This window comes from Anguilla rostrata, chromosome 14 (genome assembly GCF_018555375.3).
Source record: "Anguilla rostrata isolate EN2019 chromosome 14, ASM1855537v3, whole genome shotgun sequence".
Classification (NCBI taxonomy): domain Eukaryota; kingdom Metazoa; phylum Chordata; class Actinopteri; order Anguilliformes; family Anguillidae; genus Anguilla; species Anguilla rostrata.
Genome location: NC_057946.1, coordinates 24,869,832 through 24,887,929, shown reverse-complemented (window position 1 = coordinate 24,887,929; position 18,098 = coordinate 24,869,832). Strand labels below are relative to the sequence as shown.

Sequence of the window (18,098 nt, the reverse complement as noted above, 5' to 3'; positions counted from 1 at the left end):
ACCCTGGATATTACAGGCTGCAGTTATCTTGCAGGCTCCAAGTTACAGGAGTATATTTGGAGGAGTGTTGGCAGCCACTTCTGCCCTCATGTTTTAACTCATTTTTTACATTTTAACCAGACCTGGGTCAAATACGTATTTGTTTTGGATTCTAATACATTTCTAAGCTTGGCTGAACTTGTCTGTCATATTGGAAGCAATGAAATACTCTCAAAAAGTGCAAACCCTGTCTTCTGGTCATATTGGCAGGCTGAATTACACCAGGCAAGATCAACAGAGCTCAGAAAACTATTTGAACCCAAAACAAATACATTTTTGACCCATGTCTGACTTTAACACATTCAGCAATCCCCAACAGATATTTTCATTTGTTACAATTTTTACAAGTTTAAAAATTTTTTTTAATTTTATTCCATTGGTCTTGTTTTCCGGCTGTTTACCTAGACAACCTCCTGGTGAAATTATCTGAATAAAAACTTATGTTTTTTTGGCACGTTTATATTTTAATGTATTCTTTTGAGGAATGGCGCTAAATGAAAGCACAACATCTTTATAAAGCAATTTGTGCCTTTAACAAGCTTAGCAATTCTGGTCTGAATGTTTGGCTGGAATGCACACATGAGTTTTACTTTAAAAAAAAAAAAAGTACTATATTTAACATATGGAATTGTCTTGGAGCCAGTGTTTGACCATTGATCAAAACCCATCTTAACTTTTTCCTGCCTGTGTAACAATAATGTCAAAACAGCGTGAGTGCTGGTTTAAACAACTTGCGATTATTTAATTGATTCCGGATGCTTCTCTCGGCCTGTGTTAACATGTCGTCTAATGAAACATGATTGCACCTTTGAGATGGTCTGAGATTACACTAAATTCAGCCCTTTTATAATTGCACTTATAATTGGAGACCAGGGACATGCAGCTAAGCAAAGTTTACTCCTTGAGAGATGAAGCCGTGTTTGTGATAATTTTGTTGGTCAAATTGCAAATCTCCAGCATCGTCTAGTAACCAGATACCTGTACACTATTGTTTTATTAGTAAAAGCGATTTATTTTCAATACAAACGTGAACATATATGTGTTGAGAGGTACTGGCAGTTGTAAAAGTAATTATAATTTGGCACCAGGATATTGTATGTTATACACGTCTAACAGTGAATTGTAGCGTCGCTAACATGTTGACAACTTGATAGATACATACATTTACAAATCAGAAAGAGGGGGCCCTTCGTAAAATACGAGCTTCAAGCACATTAAGCCAAAAAAGAGTCAGGTATTTATTTATTTATTTGCCAGCATTTATTTATTTGAAAATACATTTATTTTTGCACCTACTTGTACTCTACTGGGTATGTGCTATCATATAGGGTTAGTCTATGGATCCATTGATGTCATTCATAGGATTTTATATTAATGTGTGTGGGGTTTCTCCCCTCAGGAGATGTATGAATTTTAAAATGCATTTCATATGTAGGTATGCATTTTGGCTTTAAAGCGTTAATGGTAAGTGAAAAAAATCATAATCAATTGCTGTTGCTGAATTGAAAATACAAAATATTGCTATAGAACACGTGTTGGTTTAAATCTATGGAATCTTAAGTTGAGAGAAACGTGTATTACTAATAATTACAACCAAAGTAATAATTTAAATAATTTTATTGTGCTATGCCAGATAAAATGTCACCAAAAATTTACCTTTTGATTTTTCACAGGCTAACAGTACTAATACAGTCACACGGTTTAAAAAAATAATCATCCTCCGAATGACATGAATCTTCATATTAGCCCAAACGTATTGGCAAGGCGAGGGCGACCGGTTCTCCATTACCGTCTGCAGGAGCAGGACAGCTTCTTGACGCCGTACAGGAAGATGTAGGGGATGATGCAGGTGTAGGACGCCGCGATGTAGCTGGCCACCTCCACCACGAGCGAGGACCTCTTGACGTTGCTGGTGATGCGGAGCAGCAGGTGAGTCACCCAGCACACCAGGAACACGGTGGCCACCGCCACCACGCTCTTCGCCGCCCTCACCTGGTTGCCGTGGCTGCCGGCGGCCTTGGCGGGCTTGGAAGACGGGGCCTCCTTGGCGTCCCCCTGAACCGTACCCTTCACTGGAATGGGGAGAGTGGCGGGCTGAGCGTCGGGTGATTGAGGTCCGTCGTCGCCCGCCGTCAACGAACTTACCGGGGCGCCCGCGGGTCCTTTGCCTCGCGCGGCGGCGGCGCCGTCGGTTCCGCGCCTCGACCCGGACTCCGCTTGCTCCTCCTTGCCGTGGCTCTCGGAGTTCATGGCCACGATGCGCGCCTGGTGGCGCAGGAGCGTGATGACGATCTGGATGGAGAAGAAGACCATGCCGGCGATGGGCACGGCGTTGGCCAGGGTCAGGTACATCACCTCGTACGTCTGCCGCGCCACGGGGGACGGGAAGCTCTCCGCGCAGTCCGCCAGGCTCTCGTTCCCCGTTTCCGCGGCGACGAAGAAGAAGTGGGGGATGCTGAAGACCAGGGCCACGCCCCAGCCTCCGGACAGCAGGGAGGCCACCAGGCGCAGGCTGTCCAGCCGGACGGGCGCCGTCCCGCGCCGGAGGGACCCCACCAGCTTCTGGTGCCAATACATGCTGATCAGCAGCGTGGAGATGATGCTGCTGGTCTCGGACAGGCCCGCGCAGAACAGGAACACGCCGCAGTAGGTCCTCCCCATGAACCAATTGTCGGCAAAGTCCGCCATGGTGTCGGGCAGGTCCACGAAGTAGTTTGTGATGAGGTTGGAGGTGGCCAGGTTGATGAAGAGGGCGTCGTTGGTCCGGATTTGGGACATCCTGCTAGGTAAGGAACGGATGGCCAGCCAGTTGTTCCCCAGAATTCCCAGGAGGCACATGAAGGCTCGGATGAAAGATTCGATCCATTCGACTGCGTTCATTTTAAGGGAAACTTGCGGGATTTCTTCTCTCTCCCTCTCTCTGTATATATCTTACTGTAGGGCGTATTACATATAGAGCAACTATTGCCACTGTCTTTCCTGCAGGTTTAGTTATTGCGTTTACCTTTTTGTATATATGCACAACAGCTGCAATTTCTGGACTGCACAGGTCTTTTATCGCAACTTAATATGTATGTATGGCAGGTTTTCGTCACCACGAGCCAATCACAATCTTAGCTCCGCCTCTAGCCCCCTGGCCCCAGAACAGAGCTGCTGCAACACAAATGAGACTCTGCTGTGTTGTTGGGCTAGTAGTTGTTATATTTTTACTTGCCTCCCGAAGTGGGTTTCAAGACCCTGGCTCAAACTCCAAAGATAAGGCAGAAGAAAATATATCAAATAGACAATGTTTATTAACCAATGTACACACAAGAAAAATAGAAACAACAATTTTGAATTTTGTCCACTTTTCAGATATAAGAGTTATACACTCATATATTTGTGAAAGCAAAAAAAAATTCTACTGAAACTAAATTTTCATTATAAATGCCTTTCAACACATTTTCATTGATTTATTTCACTGTTGTTGAATAAACATGATGTCCTATCCATTTCCATGGGGAAAATTGCTAAATGTTTGCTTTTTTCACTTTGTGAGCATAAAACTGACATCAGCAAATCAGAAAAGCTGGAAAAGGGTGGGAGGACTGAATTGCTGCAGTTTCATTGGCTAGCTTTGTGATCGTTCAACTTGTACTGAAATGGCTAGCTAAAGAAAAACTTGTATTTAAACAAAATGACAGAATTCAACATTCTATTTGCAATGCTTGGGTACGCTACTAAAACGAGTTGTAATATTAATATTCCCAAGTAGCCTAGACTAATAGGCTTTGTATAGGAATGTCTGGAATATCATGTAATGGGTTCTCTTCCTCACCTGGTGATCATACCCAAATGTTTTATTCATACCCTAAGCTAACAGCTTAGTCCTCTTTTTTTAAATGCTATGTCCAAGACTCTCAATATCACTTTGGATCCCTGATCCCTAATTACCTTTTAAAATGAACTAGTTGCACTCAAAATGTGACTGATGTTGTTGCCTTTACTTCAGTTATTGCATGCAGATGTATAGTATTACAATGTAAAAGCTCAAACAAACCCCCTGTCACCTCCTGTTTAAAAGACCTGATGCTTTTTTAAGTTTCTAAACTTATAAAAAGTGAAATACACTTTAAGGTATTGACTGACCATTTTTACATGCAATGGAACCCCAAAGGCAAAGAAAAAAAAAGAAGGAAACTCATTTGTATGCTGTGGTGACTATTGATTGGATGTATTTCTGTCTCCTAATAAAAAACGAATGTCAGGAATCAAAACCCATCAAATTTAAATATTTTTTTTATGATCATCTTTATTAGTAGTAAATGCATTGTTTTATTACTAAACAGATTTATAATTTGGAAAAGTGTAAGGATAGTCAGCCAAAAAATCTAAATATGGCTTAATTTAGTTAACTAGCAAAATCACTTATTACAGCGTCATTTCATCATCTGTTACACTATGTCGTGTTAAATTGTTTGGAAATATTGGAACAGAGAGATAATAGAGCAGATTCCCGCTTTTAGTTTGAATTTTTTCCGCCCTGTGGAGTCACGGGAAGCCGTTTCCTATTTGTATTGTAGCTGGCGTCGTTTCCAGGGTTTCAGCGCTGGTTTGTGTTGAGCGGTCTACGCTTGCCTGAATCTTGTAAACAAGCTAACGGGAGCTAGCGAAATTGTTTTAATGAAAGAGGTGCAGCTCAAAACTATCAAGCTGCTAGCTGGTCGTCTACATTTTTCGCAAGCGGGTTGTATTGTTAAATCTTGTCACATTTCTGCTGTTACAATTGCAACAAGTAAGCTAGTTGCAGCTATGTATCTAGCTTACTATTAACTGCACAGTTAGCACAGTTAACGTAAGCAAGCAGGACAGTTTAGCTAATGAAAAAGTAACTTGCAACTCAGTTTTCGAGCGCGTATCATTAACCTCGCTAGCCAGAATAATTCCAATTTTTAATGGCTGCTATGCTAAAGTGGCAATTTCAGCGGAGACGAGTATCTAAAGATGTCCAGCAAGGCGATGGCTTGGTTGTTTGGAAAACAATACTAGCTAACATTAACTTGCGTAACTAGATGCATTTATGGAAAACCACGAATTTCGTCAACTTTGTAAAATCTACTGTTTTCTAGCTGAAGTATACTGTAGTCATGTCAAGCACTCTCGTCTGTATAGCCAGTTTGACTAGTTTAACCCATGCGCTTTTTAAAAATCAAAATAAAATTTGCCAGCTAGCGAGCAATGTGCAAAGCATACTCTTTCAGGGAGCAGCAGGACTCTCCTTGGCTTTCTTGCAGCATCTGTTATTTTTATGACGGGTAGATGGTCAGCTTGCACACGTGTTGCTCCTCTTGTATTTATGGGGTCGCCTTCATGTCACTATGGAATTGCATCTTGAGGTGGTGTTACTGTCTACTATCAAGAGAAAGAAACCATGGCCTCGGTTTTGCTGGCTTGGATTGGTGAGAAAAACAACAGACCGTTTCAGACAGAGTCGACACTGACACTGTTCCTTGGTATTTGAGGTGAAGTCAGGGGTCTGCAACACTGGTATTGGTTTATTCTGGTTTTTGTGGTTAGTCAGCACTGTAATTGATCAGTGTGAAGGGAACCTCTGCTGGTGGAAAAATCCCTGATCTCAAAATGCAGAGGTGGTGCTAGATTATGAATGTCTTTTATTATTATTTCTTAACGCTAACTTTTTTGTTACTTGCTTTAGAAAATGCTCTGAACTTTATGAGATTGTTGACATTGGCTCTAAAGGCAATTTTCCTTTTCCTTTTTTAAAGTTCCAATTAATGCAGTTGATTACATCGACGTTTCTGACCTGGTTTCTTGGGTTTGATTTGGTTGGTGATATTACTGGAAAATAAAAAACAACCACCCTGTGTATGGCGGCAAAGTCCGTCTTTGACTGCAATATTGTAGCCTGTCAGGAGAAAACCAGGCTTTATATTAAATGGGGATATTTAAACCAAAACATGCCACCGTCTCTAGAATTGCCATTTTATATGTATTTCCCCACAAAAAAAATTATTTAATGACTGGCTATTTTGGCCCACCTCACTTATTTCTTTATAATCCTTGAAATTACTTTCCCTCTGTAAAGTAGTGATAGAGTAATCATCAAAATCTCTTAATCTGAAAAGGTACTTGAAATGTTACGGAAAAGATTAAATGTGTAAATGTGAATTTATGTGGGAAGCCTCTGTGTCTTATTCCTGCAGGAGAAGGAGTCTGTGTTCCTGCTGGATGACAACCGGATCAGTGAGATCAACATGGTGTCGGGGCGCACCAAGAGGAAGGTTCCCAAACTGCAGCCCCTGGTCCAGAGGGCCCTGACCACGGCGGTGTCCCGAAACGGTGCGCTTGACGCGGTCTGCGTTCATTTATCGCCAAACCCAAACGCTAACACTAACACATCGCTTTTAGTATGCTTTAGGGTGGAGGGGGACAGCTGTGTCTTTCTGGCTTTCATACTTCTGCTCTTGACTGTTAAACTAGCCCTGTCTTTCAGGGAATTGAGCTGCATTTATTCACACAATCATGAATGACGGCTGGAGACTGTACAGTGTGCTTATGGGAAAACTTTTAACTGAGATCTAATATACCCAGGAACCAGAGTTTGTGTATACAGCAAATTAGCAGATTGAAGCAGTGTAATTGGAGCAAAAACCTTCATACACACTTGCCCTTTGAGAACAAAATTGTAAAAATGTGTAATTGCTTTAGTTGATAACGGTTTCTGTGAGAAAGCTGACTTCGCTGATCTGTTTAATTGGATAAATAGATTTTTGCTGAGCCCGCCTCTGCGCTCTCTGTCTGTAGGCATGTGGCTCGCTGGGCTGCTCGTCTCAGGAGACGTTTTTCTGTGGAGCAAAGACCGCGGCTGCCTGAAAACCATCAACGCTGCCCCCTCTGTGTCTGAGCTGGTCACTGCAGCTCATGGTGAGGGAGAGTGTGTGTGTGTGTATGCGTGCATGCGTTTGTGTGCGTGCGTGTGTTTGTGTGAGTGTGTATGCGTGTGTGTATGTGTGTGTGATTGTGTGTGTGTGTATGCGTGTGTGTGTGAGTGTGTGTGTGTGTGCGCATGTGTGTATGAGTATGAATGCGTGCATTTGCTGATTTGGATCTTGGTTCTGATCAGTTCTATGTACCATGGCACATTCTGTTGCTCTCAGCCAATGAGTGTGCAGCGTGTATAGTTCCCTCTCCCTCTCCTGTTTGTCTGTCTGTCTGTTCAGAGGGCTCCGTACGCCTGTCCCTGCTGGTTTCGGGTGATGGCCGGCGGGTGCTCCTCACGGCCCTGACGGGACAGGTCTTCCTGTGGGAGTGCTCGGACCGGCAGGACCTGGCTGGCGCACGGGATGGGGTGGTTAGAGGGCACTGGCGGCACGTTTTGCCCCCAGAAACGGCAGCTCTGCCCTCCCCCCAGGACAAGGAGGCATCCCAGAACAGCGTTTTTGCCCAGGGGGAGGTGAGCACCAAAAAAGCTCACAGAACATCAAGCCGAGCTCAACTTTTATCTCTACCATTTTACATATTACAGAGCCTTATAGGACAAACAGCCTCGTTTAAACCCTCAGCTTTCTTCCATCTCTATCTCAGGCGGTGGGGGACTGTTGCCTGACAGCGTTCGTCTTCACCGCGGGTGCACAGCTGACGGTCACCTTCCTTAGGATCCAGTGGGAGGAGAGCTCGAAGCTCAGGTGAGGTCTTTGCTTCGAAGGCAGCAGTTAGAATGCTCCCGTGGGGTGCTGACGCAGGCCTCTGACGCAGGGCCTCTGACGCAGGGCCTGTGATGCAGGGCCTCTGACGCATGGCCTCTGACGCATGGCCTCTGGCGCAGGGCCTCTGATGCAGGGCCTCTGGTGCAGGGCCTCTGACGCAGGGCCTCTGGCGCAGGGCCTCTGGTGCAGGCCTCTGACGTGCGCGTGTTCTGTCGGCAGCTCTGCAGGCTGCAGCGTGCACTGGGTCACGCAGACGTACCCCCTGCCGCAGCTGTCTCCGCCGTGCCGGCCGGTCAAGTCCAGGGGCGCGCTGGTCCCGGCTTTCTCCCCCGACGGGCAGCTCCTGGCCGTCGCCTTGAACCAGAGGGACCCCAGAGTGAGTGTCTGTCTGGAGAGAAATGCTGATTTAATTAGTGGGATCTAATAATGATGATAACCGCAGCATAATAATAGCTGGTTTGTAGCTGACAACTGCTAGCAAAACGCTACCTGTTTGCATTCTCAAAAACCAAATCATTTTAATATTAATGTCATAAAAGTTTAAGCTAGCCTGTGCGCATCAGTTACGGAATTCAACACTTGTTCCAAGCTCACCAATTTCTACACACAGGGACTGAGGGAGATGGGTGTTTCCAGTTTATACATTTTTTTAATAGCGTGATTTGTTTTTTTGAATGTTCACCCTTTGCATCAGCAATAATGTCCAAGGTAATCTATACATAGTATATGGACCTTGAAAAGGCATAACTGGGTTCACACCCACTTCAGCTGATCAGTCAGTCTGTGACACTTAAGGTCCTGATCTCTATAGGTTCTGTATTATGTTTTCTCAAACAGACCCTTACTTCTGAAGATTTGTCCCTTTAATTCACTCTCTCGCCACTGCACAGGCCACTCAGGTTCTGTTCATCAGCACCCTGAACTTTGTCACCGTGTCCAGCTGGCTGGGGGGCTGCGGCAGCAAGAACCTCTCCATCCCGTCCAAGTATGTTAGGTACGTATGCACGAGCAGGACTGCAACTCCCAGCATTCAGCGCTACAGCAGTCTGTGCCTGCCTCTCTCACAGACGCATCATCCCGTCCCGTCCCACGCAGGTCGTACTGGGTGGCCTGCATGAGCTGGGCCCCGGGGGGCCTGCTGCTGGCCTGCGTGCTGAAGCGGGGCTCCCTCCTTCTCCTGGCGCGGCTCGGGGGCCTGCTGTCCCTCTCCACCTCGGGCTGCAGCGTGGAGCTGGGCCCCGCCCACTTCCTCCCCCTGCACCCGCTGGTCACCTGCAGGTCTGTGTGGAGCGACTTCGCCGTTTTTTCGTACTTTTCTCAAGTCGCCGCTAGGCTAGGAGGGCCTGTTATCCAAACCAAACAACCGCGGCCCTCGTTAAAAGAAAATGCCATTTGTTCTCTTCTCAAAAATTGCTTACCAAAACCAGCTGTATTATTGGTTCAATACGCGGGTGTGAAGCAGTGTAAAAACTGTGTTGCCTCCCAACTGGCTAGCTCTGCCCTAGTACTTCCTCTACCTCTTATTCATTATCTGTACACCCAACATTTCATATGAAAACACTGGAGGGAGGCATACCTTGGAACAAAATAAACACGTAGTATTATCAACATATAAAACGGCATTGAAATAATAATCTCAACATTAATTAATGATTGGCTCTTGTAGCCTTTTATTGAGTAAAACTCTAAAGGTTATGTGCTGGCTGTTCATATCACAGCTCAGTGCTGACGTAGTGTCTTTTATCACCACCTCTCCAAAATAGCTTGTATGGTGGCACAGAAGTATTTGAGTAGTTACACTCCCCATATGAAAAAAATAGTATACTAAGTGTACTTCATATTAACCTTTCGTGTACTTCAAGCATTCTTAAGTATAAAATAGTGTACTTCAGCTATACTTTAGCATACTATTTTTCCCCATGGGTCTTGATGTTGTTTTCTCTGAAACTCTTTCTCTTATTCTTTTCTCTCTGAAACTCTTTCTCTCTTATTCTCTTCCTCTCAGGTTGCCGGGGCCCGCGTTGCCCGGCGACGCGTCGCCGACCAGCTCCTGCGCGTCGGCACGGGACGCCCTGCGGCAGCGGTACTCTGCCGCGTGGCACCCGCGCCAGCCCTACCTGCTCATGTCGGACGGGTACACCGCCAGCGTGCTGCGGGCGCCCCCCCCGCAGGCCTCCCCCGCCGCGCTGGTCCGCTCGCTCCTCCTGCACTGCGCCGAGGGGCTGGAGAGGGCGCGGGGGGGCCTGGGGCACGGCAAGGTGGGGGCTGGTACTAAATACCTGAGTACTAAATACTTATACTGAGTACTAAATACTAAATACTGAGTAAGACTATGGATAGGGTAGGTCTTTACTTCAGCTTTAAATCTGTGGGGGCAGTGAACCTGAGTACTAAATACTCATACTGTGTACTAAATACTCAGACTGAGTAGGGCTGTGTATAGGGCTGGCTTTCACTTCAGCATTAGATCTGTGAGGGCAGTGAACCTGTGTACTAAATACTCATACTGAGTAGGGCTATGGATAGAGTAGGCCTTTACTTCAGCATTAAATCTGTGAGCCTGAGTACTAAATACTCATACTGAGTAAGGCTGTGGCTAGGGTAGTTCTGAGATCTTAAGATGGCCCTTTTTACATACTCGCACTGAAGCAGATATTCTTCACTGAAGCAGAGTTAACTCTCTCCATTTTAACTCCCTGCCTCCTCCCCTCACAGCCCCAGGTGAGGCGGGAGCTGGAGTCCATGCCCACGCTGAAGCTGACGGCCGGTCTGCAGGAGCTTGGGACGCAGGAAGCCGCTTCGTCCACCCTGCCTCACTTCCTGCGAGACGAGACGGACACTACGGGCATCACGCAGACGTACACTGGGTCTCAGGTGAGAGGGCAGCATCTGTCCAATGAAAAGTATATAGACATATTATTGCCAGTTTCACAGACATAGATTAAGTTTAGTCCTGGACTAAATTGAGTTTTGTATGGAGAATCTCCATTCAAAATTGAATTTAGTCAAGGACTAGGCTTGATCTGTGTCTGTAAAACTGGCCCAATGTTTTTTCTTTTCCCTATCCTGTATCCAAGTCGTATGTTAGTGTGGTTTCGCATATTTTTGTGTGTGTATATATAAAAGGCATACATATAGAAGTGCATGGAATAGATAGGTATAGATATAGTGCATGTAGATATACTCTCTTTTCTTGGCTTGCTATGATATAGTTAACTTACTGTACTATAGTTTTAATTCTGTTATGTATTGTTCAGATACTTGTCAAATGTATGAAATACGATCCTGATAATGGGTGAAAGATTGGCTCTGATATAAACCCTCTGTAGTTTGCAGGCGAGGAGGACTCTGATGATGAAGGCACTCAGTTCCTGGGCATGCACGCGGGGGACAGAGGGAGGCTGGAGTTCGCCTCCATGTTCGACACGCTCCACGCCCATTCCGACTCACGTCTCGACGACCTTCACGACCCCGAGGAGACCGGCGACGAGGAAGGGGGCTCCCCGCCCGTCCTGGACGAGCTGGAGCGCGCCCAGAGGAGCCTGCTGACGGCCTGGGCCCTCGCCGTGTCCATGGGGGACGTCCTGGAGGACGGGGGGCGCCTGCTGAGGTCCGTCGTCCGCTGCGCGGTCCGCCTGGCCGGCCTCCTCCGGGTCGCCCTGCCGAAAGGGGAAAAGCCCCCCGCCCCGGGGCTGTCCTGCGCCTGGCCCCTCTTCCGAAACCTCTACGCCCTCCTCCCCTGGGACGGCCTGCGCGGAGGCGGCTGCCTGGGGGCGGCCGTGGAGCTCACCGGGCGGGTGGTTCGGCTGATCCTCTCGCCCCTCTCCGACGACGCTCCCAAACGCGGGCGCCCCGGGCTTGTCCCTCAGACCCTGTCCTCCGCCCTCCTCTTCCTCCGAATGGCCTCGCGGAGTCTGGACCTCGCCTACTCCCTCCCCCAGGGGGCGCCGCCACTCGCCTCCGACGTCTTCTCCGTACCGTTCCTTAAAGAGGGGAACGAGAGTGGCGTATCCCAGAATGCATTGCTCGCCGGACAGCGGCCTTCTAGCAGGTGTGTGTGCCTGCTCTTCTCTGCGGTTCTGGGGCCTCCTGAATAGACTACAGGGCCCCTTCCTGATTCCACAACTCCAGCTAAGGCTGGACAGGTGATTGGCTCAGAATTAACAGCCATTTCCTGCCAACCCTACAGGATAGCAGATTAAAAAATTCAGAAAAAAGATGCCTATCAATTTCAAGGCTGTGTAATATGCTGGTGAGCTAAATGGTCAATGAGCTAATGTGTTAGGTGCAGTACAGGCTAGGGGTTTCGTTAATGTAAACCTGAGCTAGCAGGGAGTGTTCTATGGGTAATTGGATTGTTAGCGTTTGTGGGCTAACCATAAGCACTTCCTTACATTACTGCTTTCCCCCTGCAGATTACTGGAGGTGTGGCGGGGGTTATATGGGCGGACGCTGCAGTACCAGGCGGCCTCGCTCTCCCAGACGGGCCCGGCTCGCTGCGCCGCTGAGCAGGAACAGCTCGCCAGCATCCTGCACCAGATCCAGCGCGCCCTGCAGGAGCACGGAGACCAGCTGGGGGACGGACCCGCCCTGCACCGAGCCACGGGTCCGATTCCGCCACCGCTGTTCCTGCTGTTCCTCTTCCTCCCTGCTTTTCTGACCAAGGACGAGCTGTTCCTCTTCCTCCCTGCTTTTCTGACCAAGGATGAGCTGTTCCTCTTCCTCTCTGCTTTTCTGACCAAGGACGAGCTGTTCCTCTTCCTCTCTGCTTTTCTGACCAAGGACGAGCTGTTCCTCTTCCTCTGCTTTTCTGACCATGGACGTGCTGTTCTTCTCTCCTCTCTGTCTTTCTCACTCTCAATGCATTTACCCATTTATTTTGACTATATAAAGCAGACTGGAGCGGCATGAAATATTGCCCAGGAAAACTTGATAGTCAATGATCATTTTAAGATGCCATACCGAGATAATTATATAATAACCAAATAACTGACATGGTAGGGCTAGGTTTTGTTGGTGTTGAGACATTCTATTTTCCCCCACATTCAAAAATAAAATTAATTTTCTGTCCAGGACCAACCAGAACTCATACAGTATTAGCCCTCATCTTAGCAGTTCGTTTTCATTTCAGGAGAACAACTTTTCCTATGTGGCTCGTATGAAGAAAGCGCTGAAGTTTGGAGAGCGGAGCTGTGTGCAGAGAAAGAAAGAGGTAATGATGCCATAACCCATAAAACATACTAATTATCATTGTGGTTTAAGTAAATACACATTTTCTGCAGAAAAGATATTGGTGAGTATTCCAATAGTCTTGTCAGTGAGTTCCCGCGCTCTTCATAGTTTTGGATTTTAGTGTGACCACGCGGTCCTTCTTTTGTCCACCCCAGGGGGCGCGATGCTGTGCGTGCTGGAGACCCGGTTCTGTCTGGCCCTCCTGTACGGGCACCTCTTCCAGTACCAGCTGCACCGGGCCCTGGGTCTGTGTGAGCACCTGGCCCAGCAACTGACCCCCCAGTCCCGCCTGGAGGAGGAGAGTGGGGCGGAGTCAGCCGGTACGTGTGACCGCTCCCTCTAGCGTGTGCCTGGAAGGAGATTATAGCCCGATATGTCAGACAATATTATGGATTTATGGCGTTTTGTTTTGACATTATTAACTTCTGGGGACATTTCATTTCAGACGGTTGTTTTATGTGAAATGCTCGTTTGTAAGATTTCCTCAAGCTGTTTGCAGTGTGTGGAATGTGCATTTGGAAGTATAGCACTGTGTTGATGTGGTTTTGGAGATATTAGCCTGTGTTATGTGTTTGGAGTATTGCCTGTTAAGTGTGTTCTGTGAGTCTGTTGATCGTAAAGTATAGCCTGTGTTTGAATGTGTGTTTCTGTGAGAGTATTAGCCTGTGTTTGTATAGTGACACAGCCTCCTGTAACTCATTAGTTGTGTATGCATTCCTACATTTTTCCACAGACCGTAGCCCGTTCCCATTTTATTTGGCCCTTTATCTATAACATGATGTCTGTTGTTATTGCCCAATGTTCTTTCGTTGATGAAAGAGGGCGAAATCCATGTTGTGTTACAGTGAAGAACACATTACTTAGTCTCCACGTGGCCTATACAATCTGTATCCACAGATACAACTCTGGAGTCTTGTGTCTTGTCTAATTTGTGTATTTCCCCAAGTACTGTGAAGTGCTGAAATATCTGGATGATATATTTTATTTTAATGCATTGCGATGTGCTGTGTAAAATGGGGCATGTCCCTCTGTTTAGAAGGCGTGGGGCGGGGCTGGGAGGCCTGGCTCCTGGTGCCAGTGGGGCGGGAGGCCGCGTGTGCCGCAGTGCAGTCCTTCGGCAGGTTCATGGCCGCCTACTTCACCAACCAGCCCCTGAGCGTCCTCCCCCCACACAGCGTGGGGGTCCTGCCCCCCCTCCATCTCCCTGCAGGTGAGCACGGACGAGCGAATGTGTAGGGAATTCAGTTTTTATGTGTGTGGAACATTCACTGAGACGCTGTCACCATACAGGTGATTAATGAGAGAAGTGAGAGAGACCTGTTCCCAGTGCTCAGGATGGCTTTAAGTGCTGCATGGTTGGAGATCCCCTGTCAGAAATGAATTAAACTTCAGAACAATATTGACGTTTTTGTTTGTTTCCAAAATTGGCTGATTTGAAATGTTCCCTCTAGTGTTATTTGTCTCAAAATTGTGAGGAGTGTTCGAGTGTGTGCGTGTTTATTGAAGAGGTGTGTGTATATGTGTATCGAGTAGGAGTGTGAGTGTGTGTAATGTGTATGTGAGCAGGCGTGTGTGACAGTATGTTATGTATTGGTATATATGAGTCGATGAGGTGTGTGTATTGTGTATTGGTGTATATGTATTGATGAGGTGTGTGTATTATTTATTGGTGTATATGTATTGACGAGGTGTGTGTATTGTGTATTGGTGTATATGTATTGATGAGGTGTGTGTATATGTATTGGTGTATAAGTATTGATGAGGAGTGAGTATTGTATATTGGTGTATAAGTATTGATGAGGAGTGAGCATTGTATATTGGTGTATAAGTATTGATGAGGAGTGAGTATTGTATATTGGTGTATAAGTATTGATGAGGAGTGAGTATTGTATATTGGTGTATATGTATGGAGGAGTGAGTATTGTATATTGGTGTATATGTATGGAGGAGTGAGTATTGTATATTGGTGTATATGTATGGAGGAGTGAGTATGTATATTGGTGTATAAGTATTGATGAGGAGTGAGTATTGTATATTGGTGTATATGTATGGAGGAGTGAGTATGTATATTGGTGTATAAGTATTGATGAGGAGTGAGTATTGTATATTGGTGTATATGTATGGAGGAGTGAGTATTGTATATTGGTGTATGACAGGTACGGCCCCCGGTCAGCGCTTGGTGCCCCTCTCTCGGAGCCGGGTTTTGGGAGAGGTGTGGAGGCAGCAGCTGTCGGAGATGTGGACGGTGGACTACGCCCTGGAGCTGCTCCTGCAGGGGGGCCTGCTCCCCGAGGCCGCCTGGCTGGCCCACCGCCTGGGCGACTGGAAGACCGCGGCCTCCCTCAGCCTGGCCTACTGCACCTACTGCAGCGAGCAGGCCGACTTCAGCAGGTCCGCCCCAGGGCCTGCGTCACCCAGCAGGGTTACTGCGCTGAGTAAAACCCGGAACGGCTCCTTTTACTTCAGTCCACGTTCCAGATTTGAGGTTGTTCCGGGTTTTACTCGGTGCAGTTATCTGGCTAACTCAGTAATCCTGCAGGTCTTTAACACAATGCCAGATTGAGGTTTACTTCCAGTGCTTATTGCAATCGTACCGGGGGTATTTTCCAGTGTTTTTACTCAGTGCAGTTATCCAGCTAACTCGATAATCCTGCTCTGTGATTCAGACTCCAGTTCCACTTTAAAGGGCACTCGGGTGTTGAGGGAGCAGACTCTGACTGTATGTCTGCTGTCTCCAGGCTGAATTGGAGGGAACTGCACCTCCCAGCCCAGCTCCAGCCCGGCTGTATTTTCCGGGAGCAGCTGGAGCTCCTGCTGGGCCTGGAGGCTGGAGGAGAGCCGGACCAAAGCGGCACAGACAGCAGGTCTTATGAGCAGTTTGCAGGTTTGTGTTCGCATTGTCACTTTCCCGAATAAATGTTTGAGTGGAGGGCGGTGCTGTACTGTGCTTTAGCTCTGGCTGTGCCTTGAGATAATGTACTGTGCTGTGATCTGCTGTAGCAGTAACTGTAACTTGCTGTGCTGTGCTGTGCTGTCTTTGTCGCTGTGTTGTGCAGTGTCATACTGTGCTTTAGCTATGGCTGTGCTGTGAGGTATTGTGATGTGCTGTGCTGTGTTCTGCTGTAGCTGTGCTGTAGCTCTCATTATAGCTGTGCTGTAGCTGTATTGTGCTGTAGCTGTGCTGTATGTGTAGCTATTTTGTGCTGTGCTGTAGCTCTAACTCCGCTGTAGCTATGCTGTATGTGTAGCTGCGTTTTGCTGTGTTGTGCACTACTTATGTTTGGTTTCATAATGTTAGAATTACATGGAAGTCGGTACTCTGCAGGTCTGCAATGACAGCAGCAGTTCTGATGAGTGTTGTAACTCCAGCATAACTGTGTATTCCAAACTGGGGGAAAATATGCAGGAAAGAGGTTTATCCGTTTGCACGCTCTCTCAGATGCAGTGATGGAGGAGGACGTGGAGCTGCAGGTGTCTGTGCAGGAGGTGCTGAGGGCCTCGGTCATGGCCCGGGTGGACGTCCTGTCCCGGCCCCTGCACCGGCTCACCGACGCCGCCAAGGACCTGGCGTCCCGCCTCTCCGGCCTGGTGCCCCCCGGGGTCTACCTGCCCGCCCCCCCGCTGTACTGCCCCCAGCCGGCCTCGGACACGCAGGTGAGCAGTCACCTCAGGGCTGGGGTGTGCAGTCTTATCCGAAAAGGGCCGATGTGGGTGCAGGTTTTTGTTTTAGCCCAGCACTACAGTACCTGATTTAACTATTTAACTAATCATGGTCTTCAATTAAGACTTTGATAATTAGAATCGGGTGGAGTGCTGGGCTTAAACGAAAACCAGGTTGAGTTTAAGACGACGGTCCTCCATCCAGCACAAGACCTGGATGTTATCAAGATCAGAAATTGGGATTACAACTGCTAGTTTCTACTACCGTGGCATTACTTTTAAATTCTTCCTAAAACGCTTTTAAATAATACAAGTACAGATGAAAAGTTAATGCTGTCTATGCTAACTAAATACTTAGTATTGTGACCCAGCTTCAGTCTTTCTGACGATTTCCTGTTTTGGTGACTGTTTCCTGTCTCGCTGACAGGCCTCCGTGGGGGATGTGGGCGTGGCCTCAGAGGGGCGGTCCCGGCAGTGCATTTCGGGGGTGCTGCAGAGGGCGTTGCTGCTCCTGAGGTCGGCTAACTGCTCCCTCCCCGCTGCCCAGTGGTACATCACCAACCTGCAGCAGCGTCAGCAGCTACTGCACAAGGTTACTCACACACACTCTCTACCTGTCTGTTTATCACACACACTCTCTACCTATCACACACACTCTCCACCTATCACACACACTCTCTACCTATCGCACATACTCTCCAACTATCACACTTTTTTCTTTTCTTTTTTTTTAAACCCCTTCCTCCCCCCATGGGGAATATTGGAACGTCCAGTCCAGTCTCAGCGGCTCATGTGGGAGAGCGCTGAAGAACGTGCGCTCTCTCTGAAGCACATAGTGTCTCCAGAAGCTTCTTTTCACATTGCAGTCTGCAAACCAAACTCACACAGACATGAGTCAGAGGAAGACGCTTTATGTGCAGTTTTAGCAAGCAGATCGTAAACACCCAGTTGACCAGCAGGGGTCGCTAGAGAGCAATGAGACACAGGACCTGTCTGAAGCCTGCCTAACCCTTGCTGATGCTAACACTAGTTATGCAGCCATGGGGCCCATGAACTGGAACATAATTTAATGTTTCTAGCAGAGATAACATGTTAGATTAAATGGGTGTGATATTTGTTATTAATCTTTTGATTGGGTTGCTTGGCAGAAACTCAGCCAGCCCTTGAACCCATTCCCGGAGGGACTGAAGGAGTTTGTGACTTCCGGAGCCTTCTTTAGTCCTGGAACCAATGGGGAAGCATGCTTGGACAGTGTTACAGTGCAGGTTATAGGTAAGGGGTACTTAACCAAATTGTTTGTCCATACAGTTGACCTGTTAGTACAGTGTATTTTATGCCTCTTAAACAGTAAGAGGAAGGTTGGCAGAAGTGTCCAGGTCTGGTGCAAACCCAGCATTGGTTTCCCGTGCCGTAAATGTTCACTTGCTGTCCTCAGAATACAGCTAATTTTTGTCTACCGGA

The 18,098-nt window shown here is 47.3% G+C and overlaps 2 protein-coding genes across 6 annotated transcripts in view; one reads left to right on the top strand and one right to left on the bottom strand.

Moving 5' to 3' along the window:
* Window positions 1-1,672: 1,672 nt before the first annotated feature.
* Window positions 1,673-4,543, bottom strand: LOC135239151 (alpha-2C adrenergic receptor). The gene has a single exon (XM_064307623.1). It carries the CDS (start codon window positions 2,917-2,919, stop codon window positions 1,825-1,827), a length of 1,095 nt encoding a protein of 364 aa, XP_064163693.1. The 5' UTR covers window positions 2,920-4,543; the 3' UTR covers window positions 1,673-1,824.
* Window positions 4,544-4,635: 92 nt separating this feature from the next.
* The window catches only part of cplane1 (ciliogenesis and planar polarity effector 1), a 34,398-nt gene continuing 20,935 nt past the window's right edge, over window positions 4,636-18,098 (top strand). For 3 of the 5 annotated variants that reach the window (XM_064307622.1, XM_064307621.1, XM_064307618.1), the window contains exons 1-20: window positions 4,636-5,477; window positions 6,243-6,378; window positions 6,844-6,963; window positions 7,260-7,492; window positions 7,624-7,724; window positions 7,965-8,121; window positions 8,636-8,739; window positions 8,841-9,023; window positions 9,751-10,003; window positions 10,461-10,619; window positions 11,075-11,796; window positions 12,161-12,351; window positions 12,877-12,957; window positions 13,133-13,297; window positions 14,014-14,187; window positions 15,134-15,368; window positions 15,716-15,861; window positions 16,417-16,631; window positions 17,065-17,229; window positions 17,786-17,909. In XM_064307622.1, the coding sequence (XP_064163692.1) occupies window positions 5,397-5,477; window positions 6,243-6,378; window positions 6,844-6,963; window positions 7,260-7,492; window positions 7,624-7,724; window positions 7,965-8,121; window positions 8,636-8,739; window positions 8,841-9,023; window positions 9,751-10,003; window positions 10,461-10,619; window positions 11,075-11,796; window positions 12,161-12,351; window positions 12,877-12,957; window positions 13,133-13,297; window positions 14,014-14,187; window positions 15,134-15,368; window positions 15,716-15,861; window positions 16,417-16,631; window positions 17,065-17,229; window positions 17,786-17,909 (3,745 nt within the window). In that variant the 5' untranslated portion in view covers window positions 4,636-5,396. The remainder of the gene's footprint in view (window positions 5,478-6,242; window positions 6,379-6,843; window positions 6,964-7,259; window positions 7,493-7,623; window positions 7,725-7,964; window positions 8,122-8,635; window positions 8,740-8,840; window positions 9,024-9,750; window positions 10,004-10,460; window positions 10,620-11,074; window positions 11,797-12,160; window positions 12,352-12,876; window positions 12,958-13,132; window positions 13,298-14,013; window positions 14,188-15,133; window positions 15,369-15,715; window positions 15,862-16,416; window positions 16,632-17,064; window positions 17,230-17,785; window positions 17,910-18,098) is intronic. The other 2 variants (XM_064307619.1, XM_064307620.1) reach the window with 2 other exon arrangements.

Bases quoted from the DNA above. Each gene is read 5' to 3' on its own strand.
- LOC135239151 (XM_064307623.1), bottom strand. From the start codon at position 2,919: ATGAACGCAGTCGAATGGATCGAATCTTTCATCCGAGCCTTCATGTGC.